At 43.8% G+C, this 14334-nt stretch overlaps 1 protein-coding gene across 6 annotated transcripts; it reads left to right on the top strand.

The window, feature by feature from the left end:
* The first annotated feature begins 1849 nt into the window (after window positions 1–1849).
* Window positions 1850–12546, top strand: dub (duboraya). 6 transcript variants are annotated; one of them, XM_083927584.1, is made up of 7 exons: window positions 1850–1925; window positions 7525–7674; window positions 8560–8628; window positions 8854–8925; window positions 9068–9337; window positions 10657–11025; window positions 11862–12546. In XM_083927584.1, the coding sequence occupies exons 1-7, from the start codon at window positions 1920–1922 to the stop codon at window positions 11889–11891; spliced, it is 966 nt and encodes a 321-aa protein (XP_083783710.1). In that variant the 5' UTR covers window positions 1850–1919; the 3' UTR covers window positions 11892–12546. The 6 variants fall into 6 exon arrangements, with proteins under 6 accessions (XP_083783710.1, XP_083783709.1, XP_083783708.1 ...); XM_083927583.1 differs by having other exon boundaries at window positions 8557–8628; window positions 8857–8925; XM_083927582.1 differs by having other exon boundaries at window positions 8557–8628.
* The last annotated feature ends 1788 nt before the right edge of the window (window positions 12547–14334 follow it).

The raw sequence follows: 14334 nt of genomic DNA, 5'->3' as shown, positions 1-14334 counted from the left end.
ACTGACACACACCGATCATCACGGCCGTGACAAAGAAAGGAGACGCACACGAGACAATCAATCATTATTTATTAAAGAAGCAGAAAGTGTGGAGAAGTGTGTGTGTGTGTGTGTGTGTGTGTGTGTGTGTGTGTGTGTGTCTGTTGGCTGTTGCGTAACACTTCCTGTTGCATCACTTCCTCCTCCGCAGCGCTTCTTCCTGTCGGCTCCGACCACGTCCGGTGTTTCGCTCAGAGGACGAACGGCCGACGACGATCTGAGATACAGGGAGAGAACCGCTGATATTAAACTGTGACGTCACACAGCTTTGTTGTGTTTGTTGTTGTTGTTTTGTTGTTGTTGTTGTTGTTGTTTTGTTGTTGTTGTTGTTGTTGTTTTGTTGTTGTTGTTGTTGTTGTTGTTTCCAGGTGAAATGAAATCACTCATGAACAGAAGTGAAGACGAACAAAAGCAGAACTGAAACAGAAACTTTCTCCACTTCCTGTCAGAGCGCAGAGCCTCGAGTCCGAGCTGCAGCTTCCTCTTCCTCGAGTTTACTCACGCAGCCCAACGGCATGCTGGGTAAAGCTCGCTCGCTGTGGCTCGCTAGCGTCAAGAAAGAGACTTCAATCTCAGAATACTCAAGTTTTTATCGTATATTTACGACTTTAATCTGAGAATACTCAAGTTTTTATCGTTTATTTACGACTTTAATCTGAGAATATTCAAGTTTTTATCGTATATTTACGACTTTCATCTGAGAATATTCAAGTTTTTATCGTTTATTTACGACTTTAATCTCAGAATATTTAAGTTTTTATCGTTTATTTACGACTTTAATCTCAGAATATTTAAGTTTTTATCGTATATTTACAACTTTAATCTGAGAATATTTGAGTTTTTATCGTTTATTAACGACAAATCTCAGAATATTTAAGTTTTTATCGTATATTTACAACTTTAATCTGAGAATATTTGAGTTTTTATCGTTTATTAACGACAAATCTCAGAATATTTAAGTTTTTATCGTATATTTACAACTTTAATCTGAGAATACTCAAGTTTTTATCGTTTATTTACGACTTTAATCTGAGAATATTCAAGTTTTTATCGTATATTTACGACTTTCATCTGAGAATATTCAAGTTTTTATCGTTTATTTACGACTTTAATCTCAGAATATTTAAGTTTTTATCGTATATTTACAACTTTAATCTGAGAATACTCCAGTTTTTATCGTAGATTCACGACTTTAATCTCGACGATTATCTCAAAAACCCAGTTTTTGTATTGAATTTATGACGTTAATATCAGAGAATATTCAAGTTTTATCGTAAATTTACGATTTAAATCTCAGAAAAAAAGTTTTTTATCCTAAATTGACGACATTAATCTCAGAGAATATTTTAGTAAATTGTATCGTAAATTACGACTTTAAACCCAGAATATTCAAGTTTTTTATCGCAAAATTACGACATAAATTTCAGAATAAGAGCTTTTTTATGACGCATGGATATCGTTATTTAGTTTATTTCACTAACTTGTGAATTAAAGCGTCTCACTTCCTGTGTTTGTGTGTGTGTGTGTGTGTGTGTGTGTGTGTGTGTGTGTGTGTGTGTGTGTGTGTGTGTGTGTGTGTGTGTGTGTCTGTGTGTGTGTGTGTGTGTGTGTCTGTGTGTGTGTGTGTGTGTATGTGTGTGTGTGTGTGTGTATGTGTGTGTGTGTGTCTGTGTGTGTGTGTGTGTGTGTGTGTGTGTCTGTGTGTGTCTGTGTGTGTGTGTGTGTGTGTGTGTGTGTGTGTGTGTGTGTGTGTGTGTGTGTGTGTGTGTGTGTGTGTGTGTGTGTGTGTGTGTGCAGTGACTCTGCTTCTATATTTAACCTGCAGGCTCGTCTTCACACACACTCGACATAAAGGAGGCGGCTGACGGACGCGGAGCAGGATGGAGGTAAACTTCTGCTCATGGTCGTATTTGTTGGTGTTTACGTTGTTGTTGTTTACGTTGTTGTTGTTGTTTACGTTGTTGCTGTTGTTGTTGTTGTTGTTGTTTTGTGGAGTAAACTGATGATGAAGCATCGTCGTCACGATCTGAAGAACTGTTTCTGTTTCTGCTGATGTGAGAAAAAGGAAGAGTTCAGGTTAAAGCAGAAGTTACACCGCTAAGACCACTAAAGGAGACCGTTAAGTTTAGACACTAAAGGAGACGGTTAAGTTTAGTCTCTAAAGGAGACGGTTAAGTTTAGACACTAAAGGAGACCGTTAAGTTTAGACACTAAAGGAGACCGTTAAGTTTAGACGACTAAAGGAGACGGTTAAGTTTAGTCTCTAAAGGAGACGGTTAAGTTTAGTCACTAAAGGAGACGGTTAAGTTTAGTCTCTAAAGGAGACGGTTAAGTTTAGACGACTAAAGGAGACGGTTAAGTTTAGTCTCTAAAGGAGACGGTTAAGTTTAGTCACTAAAGGAGACGGTTAAGTTTAGACTCTAAAGGAGACGGTTAAGTTTAGTCTCTAAAGGAGACGGTTAAGTTTAGACGACTAAAGGAGACGGTTAAGTTTAGTCACTAAAGGAGACGGTTAAGTTTAGACTCTAAAGGAGACGGTTAAGTTTAGTCACTAAAGGTGACGGTTAAGTTTAGACTCTAAAGGAGACGGTTAAGTTTAGACTCTAAAGGAGACGGTTAAGTTTAGTCTCTAAAGGAGACGGTTAAGTTTAGACGACTAAAGGAGACGGTTAAGTTTAGTCACTAAAGGTGACGGTTAAGTTTAGACTCTAAAGGAGACGGTTAAGTTTAGTCTCTAAAGGAGACGGTTAAGTTTAGACGACTAAAGGAGACGGTTAAGTTTAGTCACTAAAGGAGACGGTTAAGTTTAGACGACTAAAGGAGACGGTTAAGTTTAGTCTCTAAAGGAGACGGTTAAGTTTAGTCACTAAAGGTGACGGTTAAGTTTAGACTCTAAAGGAGACGGTTAAGTTTAGTCTCTAAAGGAGACGGTTAAGTTTAGTCTCTAAAGGAGACGGTTAAGTTTAGTCTCTAAAGGTGACGGTTAAGTTTAGACAACTAAAGGAGACGGTTAAGTTTAGTCACTAAAGGAGACGGTTAAGTTTAGTCACTAAAGGAGACGGTTAAGTTTAGACTCTAAAGGAGACGGTTAAGTTTAGACACTAAAGGAGACGGTTAAGTTTAGACACTAAAGGAGACGGTTAAGTTTATTCTCTAAAGGAGACGGTTAAGTTTAGTCTCTAAAGGAGACGGTTAAGTTTAGTCTCTAAAGGAGACGGTTAAGTTTAGACGACTAAAGGAGACGGTTAAGTTTAGTCACTAAAGGAGACGGTTAAGTTTAGACAACTAAAGGAGACGGTTAAGTTTAGACACTAAAGGAGACGGTTAAGTTTAGACACTAAAGGAGACGGTTAAGTTTAGTCTCTAAAGGAGACGGTTAAGTTTAGTTTCTAAAGGAGACGGTTAAGTTTAGTCTCTAAAGGAGACGGTTAAGTTTAGACACTAAAGGAGACGGTTAAGTTTAGTCTCTAAAGGAGACGGTTAAGTTTAGTCTCTAAAGGAGACGGTTAAGTTTAGTCTCTAAAGGAGACGGTTAAGTTTAGTCTCTAAAGGAGACGGTTAAGTTTAGTCTCTAAAGGAGACGGTTAAGTTTAGTCTCTAAAGGAGACGGTTAAGTTTAGTCACTAAAGGAGACGGTTAAGTTTAGTCTCTAAAGGAGACGGTTAAGTTTAGACACTAAAGGAGACGGTTAAGTTTAGTCACTAAAGGAGACGGTTAAGTTTAGTCTCTAAAGGAGACGGTTAAGTTTAGTCACTAAAGGAGACGGTTAAGTTTAGTCTCTAAAGGAGACGGTTAAGTTTAGACAACTAAAGGAGACGGTTAAGTTTAGACACTAAAGGAGACGGTTAAGTTTAGTCACTAAAGGAGACGGTTAAGTTTAGTCACTAAAGGAGACGGTTAAGTTTAGACACTAAAGGAGACGGTTAAGTTTAGACACTAAAGGAGACGGTTAAGTTTAGACACTAAAGGAGACGGTTAAGTTTAGACACTAAAGGAGACGGTTAAGTTTAGACACTAAAGGAGACGGTTAAGTTTAGACACTAAAGGAGACGGTTAAGTTTAGACACTAAAGGAGACGGTTAAGTTTAGACACTAAAGGAGACGGTTAAGTTTAGTCACTAAAGGAGACGGTTAAGTTTAGACACTAAAGGAGACGGTTAAGTTTAGACACTAAAGGAGACGGTTAAGTTTAGACAACTAAAGGAGACGGTTAAGTTTAGTCACTAAAGGAGACGGTTAAGTTTAGACACTAAAGGAGACGGTTAAGTTTAGACACTAAAGGAGACGGTTAAGTTTAGTCACTAAAGGAGACGGTTAAGTTTAGTCTCTAAAGGAGACGGTTAAGTTAAGTCTCTAAAGGAGACGGTTAAGTTTAGTCACTAAAGGAGACGGTTAAGTTTAGTCTCTAAAGGAGACGGTTAAGTTTAGTCTCTAAAGGAGACGGTTAAGTTTAGACACTAAAGTAGACGGTTAAGTTTAGACACTAAAGGAGACGGTTAAGTTTAGTCACTAAAGGAGACGGTTAAGTTTAGTCTCTAAAGGAGACGGTTAAGTTTAGTCTCTAAAGGAGACGGTTAAGTTTAGTCTCTAAAGGTGACGGTTAAGTTTAGTCTCTAAAGGAGACGGTTAAGTTTAGACACTAAAGGAGACGGTTAAGTTTAGACACTAAAGGAGACGGTTAAGTTTAGTCTCTAAAGGAGACGGTTAAGTTTAGTCTCTAAAGTAGACGGTTAAGTTTAGACACTAAAGGAGACGGTTAAGTTTAGTCACTAAAGGAGACGGTTAAGTTTAGTCTCTAAAGGAGACGGTTAAATTTAGTCTCTAAAGGAGACGGTTAAGTTTAGACACTAAAGGAGACGGTTAAGTTTAGTCACTAAAGGAGACCGTTAAGTTTAGTCACTAAAGGAGACGGTTGAGTTTAGACACTAAAGGAGACGGTTAAATTTAGTCTCTAAAGGAGACGGTTAAGTTTAGTCACTAAAGGAGACGGTTAAGTTTAGACACTAAAGGAGACGGTTAAATTTAGTCTCTAAAGGAGACGGTTAAGTTTAGACACTAAAGGAGACGGTTAAGTTTAGTCACTAAAGGAGACCGTTAAGTTTAGTCACTAAAGGAGACGGTTAAGTTTAGTCTCTAAAGGAGACGGTTAAGTTTAGTCACTAAAGGAGACGGTTAAGTTTAGTCACTAAAGGAGACGGTTAAGTTTAGACACTAAAGGTGTTTTGAGACTTTTCTAACTCTTAAATTCCATCGATTCAATCAGAAGCCGGATGTCGGAGTTTCCAACAGCCCTTTGAACGCACCACATATCTGTGGATCAGAGGACATTTGTCGCCGTGACAACGATGAAACCTGACTCATTAAACATGTCAGCCATGTGTGTGTGTGTGTGTGTGTGTGTGTGTGTGTGTGTGTGTGTGTGTGTGTGTGTGTGTGTGTGTGTGTGTGTGTGTGTGTGTGTGTGTGTGTGTGTGTGTGTGTGTGTGTGTGTGTACTGACCCGGAGTTCACTGCAACCACAATCAAAATTAACTCCAGTGGAGTTGTTTTGTGTGTCTTTGTGGTTGTTTTGTGTCTCTTTGTAGTTGTTCTGTGTCTTTGTAGTTGTTTTGTGTCTCTTTGTGGTTGTTTTGTGTCTCTTTGTAGTTGTTTTGTGTCTCTTTGTAGTTGTTTTGTGTCTCTTTGTGGTTGTTTTGTGTCTCTTTGTAGTTGTTTTGTGTCTCTTTGTGGTTGTTTTGTGTCTCTTTGTAGTTGTTTTGTGTCTCTTTGTAGTTGTTTTGTGTCTCTTTGTGGATGTTTTGTGTCTCTTTGTGGTTGTTTTGTGTCTTTGTGGTTGTTTTGTGTCTCTTTGTGGTTGTTTTGTGTCTCTTTGTAGTTGTTGTGTGTCTCTTTGTAGTTGCTTTGTCTCTTTGTTGTTGTTTTGTGTCTCTTTGTGGTTGTATTGTGTCTCTTTGTGGTTGTTTTGTGTCTCTTTGTAGTTGTTTTTTGTCTCTTTGTTGTTGTTTTGTGTCTCTTTGTGGTTGTTTTGTGTCTCTTTGTGGTTGTTTTGTGTCTCTTTGTAGTTGTTTTGTGTCTCTTTGTGGTTGTTTTGTGTCTCTTTGTAGTTGTTTTGTGTCTCTTTGTAGTTGTTTTGTGTCTCTTTGTGGTTGTTTTGTGTCTCTTTGTAGTTGTTTTGAGTCTCTTTGTAGTTGCTTTGTCTCTTTGTGGTTGTTTTGTGTCTCTTTGTAGTTGTTTTTTGTCTCTTTGTAGTTGTTTTGTGTCTCTTTGTAGTTGTTTTGTGTCTTTTTTTAGTTGTTTTGTGTCTCTTTGTGGTTGTTTTGTGTCTCTTTGTGGTTGTTTTGTGTCTCTTTGTGGTTGTTTTGTGTCTCTTTGTAGTTGTTTTGTGTCTCTTTGTAGTTGTTTTGCGTGTCTTTGGTTGAAGTATCTGAATGAAGACATGGAAGTTGTGTGAAGTGTGTGTTTTACTTTCTATGAGAACAGAGAGAAGAGCCGCTCATCTTCATCTTCATCATCATCATCATCATCACCATCACCAGGGCAAAGCATCATGGGAGCTGTAGTTTCTGCAGAGAAACTTATTTACTGTTGATGATAAATCTGCAAACTGATCTGAACAGACACACACACACACACACACACACACACACACACACACACACACACACACACACACACACACACACACACACACACACACACACACACACACACACACACACACACACACACACACACACACACACAGAAAGAGGAAGTGGTTTAACGGTTGTTTTTCATCAGTTTCTGCTTCAGTTATAGGACGACACACTGTGGAAATAGTGTGTGTGTGTGTGTGTGTGTGTGTGTGTGTGTGTGTGTGTGTGTGTGTGTGTGTGTGTGTGTGTGTGTGTGTGTGTGTGTGTGCGCTTGTGTGTTTGTCCTCCAGCCGATGTGACTTCATTATCTGTTGAATGTCAGCAATGTGAAACCTTCAGCTGAAATGGACGTGGATCAACCTCACGTCAACAGCTGTGTGTGTGTGTGTGTGTGTGTGTGTGTGTGTGTGTGTGTGTGTGTGTGTGTGTGTGTCTGTGTCTGTGTGTGTGTGTGTGTGTGTGTGTGTGTGTGAGAGAGAGAGAGAGTGTAGACCCTTTAATGGACCTGTACTGTCCTCATGTTTGGACGGATACTACAGTTACTAAGGAGACGATAAACTCTGGCTTCACTAACTATGCTGCTGCTGCTTTGTTGTGTGTGTAGGGACTCTTCTCATGCTGCTGCAGAGGTTTGCTGTTATTTTCAGCAGCATTAGTGGTTAAAAAAGACCTTTGAATGCCTTCACCGTACTGCCCCGAGCTAACCACTGTTAGCCACGTCCGGCTGTTAGCATCTCTCCTGGATTTCTACCTTAATAAAAACTGTCTCCATGGATGATTTGATGATTGCTAAAGACGTGCGACATCTTTGTGAGCGGGAGGAAGTGACCCGTGTCCCGTGTGCTCCTCAGGCAGTGACCCGTGTCCCGTCTGCTCCTCAGGAAGTGACCCGTGTCCCGTCTGCTCCTCAGGACGATGCTCCGGCCCGGCGCTCCGTGGCTGAACTTGCAGGACGATTCAAAAGCTCGACTCGTCCACACGACGCTCCTGGGAACGAAACGGTAACACACACACACACACACACACACACACACACACACACACTGTGAGACAGACAACTGGGTCCTGGCCCACGAACCTCGACCGCCTTGTTTCACGCAAAGACGTGAAAAAAAGATGCAAATCTGACCTAATTGCCGCACGCTGAAATATTTCAACTCAAGGGGGCGTTCGTGAGGCGTTCGTGAGACGTTCGTGAGGCGTTCGTGAGGCGTTCGTGAGGCGTTTGTGTGACGTTCGTGAGGCGTTTGTGTGACGTTCGTGAGACGTTCGTGAGGCGTTCGTGAGGCGTTCGTGAGGCGTTCGTGAGGCGTTCGTGAGGCGTTCGTGAGGCGTTCGTGAGGCGTTTGTGAGAAGTTCGTGTGACGTTCGGAAGACGTTCGGAAGACGTACGTGAGACGTTTGAGAGACGTTCGTGTGACGGCGTCAGCGTTGGGATTCCCCTGCACAGCGCAGCCCTGATCCGTCAGAAAACAAGCGTTTTAAGAATTGTTTGCTTGTCCTCTTGCGGAAAGTTTGAATTCATCCTGACGGAGCCACTTTTTATCCGTTTAATGCCGTTCCATCACTGTGTGCGCCTCCAGACGACGTTATTAATCCAGAACCTGTACAAAGCAGAAATGGTTCTTTTCAGCCGTGGTCGTTGGCGCCCACAGCTCTGCAGTGGCACCTCTCAGGAGAGTAATGTGCACAAACCCAGATGATGCAGGTAACTCGGTGTAAACGCGGCGTAAAACTAAATTAACACTCATCACTGACGACAGAAGGTGTACATATTACCCCAGTAGGTATTAGATCGCTGTACTGTAACGGTGAAGTGGTTTAATACAACGATCCTGTTCTAATGAGTGTTTGTTTGTTTGTTTGTTTGTTTGTTTGTTTAGCAGGAGAAGCCGGTCAGACGACGACCTCCTCACTCTTTACAGCTCCCCAAAACCCACGGAGACGAGGAGGAGGTGAGAGAGTGGAAACTTTCAACAACAACAACAATAACAACAAACCTGAAGTTCGGTGCGGGTCGATAACGTGACTCTGTCCACTTCAAGGACCACCACGAGAGTTCGACAACAGAACTTTATTTTAACTACAGGTGATATGGTGTGTGTGTGTGTGTGTGTGTGTGTGTGTGTGTGTGTGTGTGTGTGTGTGTGTGTGTGTGTGTGTGTGTGTGTGTGTGTCAGCAGCCTCCAGGTGTCACCTCTCCTCTACCTACCAAAGCCAAGAGGAACTCTGCTCTGATCGAGAAGCTCCAGGTGAGTCCAGGTGGTCTCTGCCGCCCTCTGCTGGTGTGGATTGAGATCTGCACTCTGACACCATTATGACATCACTCTGACATCACTCTGACATCACTCTGACATCACTCTGACATCACTCTCTCTCTCTCTGTTTGTGTAGGCCAACCTCGCTCTCTCTCCCACGGCCCTGCTGCCGTCTCCGAAGAGCCCTGGTTTCAGGTTGTTGTCTCCGGCCTTCAACCTTCCCTCCGCCGGCAACGCCCCTGTTACCACGGTAACCACGGTATCCACCGTAACCACCTCGTCCCCGGCGACACCCACCAGTCCTGTCACCCCCGCCTTTCCGTTAACAGAGGAGGAAGGCCCAGTCTCCTTTGAAGCCCCTCCCACCGTGGCGGAGGGGTCCATCCTGTCGAACACCAACATCAAGGTCGGTCAGAGTTAAAGGGCTATTCCACTGTTCTCCTCATCACCGCCAATCCTGCGTTTTCATTGGTCCACTTAATGAACAAGAACGCCCACTGTTACGATCGGATCGTGGGGTACAACAGCGACCACTGTTACGATCGGCTCGTGGGGTACAAGAACGCCCACTGTTACGATCAGCTGAAAGGGTACAAGAACGACCACTGTTACGATCGGCTCGTGGGGTACAAGAACGACCACTGTTACGATCGGCTCGTGGGGTACAAGAACGTCCACTGTTACGATCGGCTCGTGGGGTACAAGAACGCCCACTGTTACGATCGGCTGATGGGGTACAAGAGCGACCACTGTTACGATCGGCTCGTGGGGAACAAGAACGTCCACTGCTACGATCGGTTCGTGGGGTACAAGAACGCCCACTGTTACGATCAGCTGAAAGGGTACAAGAACGACCCCTGTTACGATCGGATCGTGGGGTACAACAGCGACCACTGTTACGATCGGCTCGTGGGGTACAACGACGACCACTGTTACGATCGGCTGAAAGGGTACAAGAACGACCACTGTTACGATCGGTTCGTGGGGTACAAGAACGACCACTGTTACGATCGGTTCGTGGGGTACAAGAAAGACCACTGTTACGATCGGATCGTGGGGTACAAGAACGACCACTGTTACGATCGGTTCGTGGGGTACAACGATGACCACTGTTACGATCGGATCGTGGGGTACAAGAACGCCCACTGTTACGATCGGCTGATGGGGTACAAGAGCGACCACTATTATGATCGGTTCGTGGGGTACAAGAACGACCACTGTTACGATCGGATCGTGGGGTACAAGAGCGACCACTGTTACGATCGGTTCGTGGGGTACAAGAACGACCACTGTTACGATCGGCTGATGGGGTACAACGATGACCACTGTTACGATCGGCTCGTAGGGTACAACGACCACTGTTACGATCGGCTGATGGGGTACAACGACGACCACTGTTATGATCGGTTCGTGGGGTACAACAACGACCACTGTTACGATCGGCTCGAAGGGTATGACGACGACCACTGTTACGATCGGATCGTGGGGTACAAGAACGACCACTGTCACGATCGGTTCGTGGGGTACGACGACGACCACTGTTCCGACGTTCGTTGTTTTACGTAAACAGATTATCTACGCGGCTACAATCAGACCTGTGTTGTAATACAGAACAGTTTATCATGAACATCTTATTTCACTTAAACGCGACAGCTTTCAGAGTTGAGGAGAAGCGTCTGAATGCGATGACCTCACCTGTCTCTGCTCTCGTTGGTTCTTCTCCAGGCCAGAGCTCGCCACTCCATCAAACGACGCCCCCCGTCCCGCCGCCACAGGAAGTCCAGCAGCGGAGACGAGGTCGGCGTCACCGTCGAGGGCGGGAACGCGTCTCTGAGCTCTCCGACTGAACCAGGAGACACAACGACGGCCGGAGGCGAGAAGGAGGAAGAAGAGGTTTTCAAAAACGAGGAGAAAACTGCTGAGAAAGACGAATCCCACGGAGACGAGTCGAAGATCAGCGTCAAGCCGAGACGAGAGGGCGAGGAGGAGGAAGGGTCCACGGGAGGAGAGGAGGGAAACAGAACATCAGGGAGGAAGGACGAGGACGACGAGGACGACGAGGAGACAAACACAGACAGCAAAGGAAAGAGAGAGGTGACTCCTACTTCCTGTTAGCGTTCCTCCCGTTTGTGTCGCTTCTGCTCGTTGTTCTTCTCTCCGACTCCTTTGATCCGTAAATTCACGTTAAACACAAAGGGAAAATCTCCTTTACCCACATGTTGTTTCCTTTCTGAGCTTTGCCTCCACGCTGTTAGCACGTCACACGCTGTTAGCACGTCACACGCTTCACTCATCTGATTGGTTGGTTTGGCCCGTGTGTTGGTGACAGACAGATGGTTTATCCAATCAGAAACCAGGATTTTCACCCCTTCACTTTTTATATTTTTAGTTTCATAAAAAGAAGATGAATTCACAAATATGTACGGAAACACTACGTCTAGAATGTTCCTGTTCTTATGTCGCAACGACCTCAGTTAAATAGTGCATAAACATTTCATTTCCTGTACATTTTTCACAATAAAAGCCCCTTGAAAAGAACCTTGAAGCAGCAAAATCAGGAAAGTTGTGTTTCCATCCGCAGCAGACGACCGTGACTCCGATACGACCGAACGTGAGCGTCAAATAAAACCGTTCAAACAGAGAAACTCAACTTCAGACCACAGGGGTTCGGTTCAAGTCCTGAGAGCTGAACACAGAGACTCATCTGATTGGTTGGTTTGGCCCGTGTGTTGGTGACAGACAGATGGTTTATCCAATCAGAAACCAGGATTTTCACCCCTTCACAAAGATCTTTAAACCAGAGTTAACATGGATCTGCTGAGACCATGAGAGCCTGGAGACTCAACCATCTGGAGTTAGCTATGATGTCTAATGTCGCGTTAACGTCTTGTTTCTTTCCTGCAGATTAAAGCGTTTTCTTTTTCCCGCAGGAGCCGACGGGTCAAAGTTCAGCCCGATGAACGAGCAGACGCTCGGCCGAGTCGACGCCCTGCAGCCACGCTGAGCCCCTGGGGGGCTGGGAGGGAGACCCCGCAGCAGCGAGGCCCGGAGGGAAAGGCCCATGCAGGCGGACATTTATAAACTCTGTCCCCGCGGTGTCTTTCCTGTCTGAGAGGACGCGTGAAGAAGCGCTGGTTGGTGAATTGAACCGACGTCCACGCAGCTTTAATTCATTCATTCAACGACTCAAAGCCTTTTTTTTACTCCGTAACGCCGGATTTATTCCTTTTTTATGTGATTGTTTTCTTCATGTGTGAGACTGAGGCTGATGTTTGGTGTCTGTTCATTTATTCTGAGTTTGTAACAAAATGTTAAGTTTCAAAATAAGACACGTGTTTGTTTGTGTGTTCGCTGCCGTCAGAGGAAAAGCTGACGCCTTATTCCAAACACCCACGCAGGTGTGTGTTAGACGGGACACACACACACACCTGTGGGAACGATTTCAACCTTTGTGCCTTTCAGTTTGAAACAAAGTAAAATGCAAATTAATGTCGATCTCTTCTTGAATGTTTGTGTTTTGTTTTAATTTTCATCTTTAGAAGCGATGAGAAAAGTGTTGAAATCATTTTACTGCAATAAAAACGTTTCGTTCTCCAGACGTGAGACAAAATGTCACAGGCAGTGAAGAAGGTGAATAAAGACGCATTAAATAGAAATACACACAAAAGAAACACAAAACAACCACAAAGAGACCCAAAACAACTACAAAGAGACGCAAAACAACTACAAAGAGACACAAAACAACCACAAAGAGACCCAAAACAACTACAAAGAGACACAAAACAACTACAAAGAGACACAAAACAACCACAAAGAGACACAAAACAACTACAAAGAGACACAAAACAACTACAGCGAGACACAAAACAACCACAAAGAGACACAAAACAACCACAAAGAGACACAAAACAACTACAGAGACACAAAACAACTACAAAGAGACACAAAACAACTACAGAGAGACACAAAACAACCACAAAGAGAAACAAAACAACTACAAAGAGACACAAAACAAACACAAAGAGACACAAAACAACTACAAAGAGACACAAAACAACTACAAAGAGACACAAAACAACTACAAAGAGACACAAAACAACCACAAAGAGACACAAAACAACTACAAAGAGACACAAAACAACTACAAAGAGACACAAAACAACTACAAAGAGACAAACAACCACAAACAGACACAAAACAACTACAAAGAGACACAAAACAACTACAAAGAGACACAAAACAACTACAAAGAGACAAACAACCACAAACAGACACAAAACAACTACAAAGACACAAAACAACCACAAAGAGAAACAAAACAAATATTTTACTCTGACGTGAACTCTTGAGACAACCGTTGAGTTCCAGTTTGACCTCAGATTAGTGAGGAGTGCAGGTTCTTGTGCAGCTGGCACGTCTCCACGCGCCTCAGCGCCTCCTAATCTGCCGAGGACAGGAACCTGTGACGGGAGGAGTCTGGCTGCTGTTTTAATCCTAATCTGTGATCCTCTGATACGCCCGGAATAAAACAGATCAACAGAGACGGAAACAGGGGTTCAGGGCTCCACACACAGCTGTTTCTGCGTCATCACGGTTTATCTGTGTACATGTAAGCAAAGGTCAAAGGTCACAGGACGTCTCCACAACAACAACAGGGAGAGACAATGGACAGTTTTTACTGGACATTAGAGAGAATGCAGCTTTAAGTGGAGTCTCCTCCTGCTGGACATTAGAGAGAATGCAGCTTTAAGTGGAGTCTGCTCCTGCTGGACATTAGAGAGAATGCAGCTTTAAGTGGAGTCTCCTCCTGCTGGACATTAGAGAGAATGCAGCTTTAAGTGGAGTCTCCTCCTGCTGGACATTAGAGAGAATGCAGCTTTAAGTGGAGTCTCCTCCTGCTGGACATTAGAGAGAATGCAACTTTAAGTGGAGTCTCCTCCTGCTGGACATTAGAGAGAATGCAGCTTTAAGTGGAGTCTCCCCCTGCTGGACATTAGAGAGAATGCAGCTTTAAGTGGACATTAGAGAGAATGCAGCTTTAAGTGGAGTCTCCTCCTGCTGGACATCAGAGAGAATGCAGCTTTAAGTGGACATTAGAGAGAATGCAGCTTTAAGTGGAGTCTCCTCCTGCTGGACATTAGAGAGAATGCAGCTTTAAGTGGACATTAGGAGAGAATGCAGCTTCAAGTGGACATTAGAGAGAATGCAGCTTTAAGTGGAGTCTCCTCCTGCTGGACATTAGAGAGAATGCAGCTTTAAGTGGAGTCTCCTCCTGCTGGACATTAGAGAGAATGCAGCTTTAAGTGGAGTCCGGCCCGTTCCCTGTGAGGGGGTCTCTTCATGGCTTTAACTGGTTTAAGTGGATCACTCCCAGCAGCTCTGAGCCCATTAGAGACGCGTTAC

The sequence above is a fragment of the Echiichthys vipera genome (genome assembly GCF_963691815.1).
Source record: "Echiichthys vipera genome assembly, chromosome: 14".
In the NCBI taxonomy this organism is placed as follows: domain Eukaryota; kingdom Metazoa; phylum Chordata; class Actinopteri; order Perciformes; family Trachinidae; genus Echiichthys; species Echiichthys vipera.
Note: the sequence above shows the minus strand (reverse complement) of the source record. Positions and strands in the feature narration are given on the sequence as shown.

Excerpts from the sequence above, each read along its gene's own strand:
- dub (XM_083927582.1), top strand. Across the intron at positions 7,675-8,556 it reads ACGCTCCTGGGAACGAAACG|CAGGAGAAGCCGGTCAGACG; the intron begins GTAACACACACA and ends TTGTTTGTTTAG. Across the intron at positions 9,338-10,656 it reads TGTCGAACACCAACATCAAG|GCCAGAGCTCGCCACTCCAT; the intron begins GTCGGTCAGAGT and ends GTTCTTCTCCAG.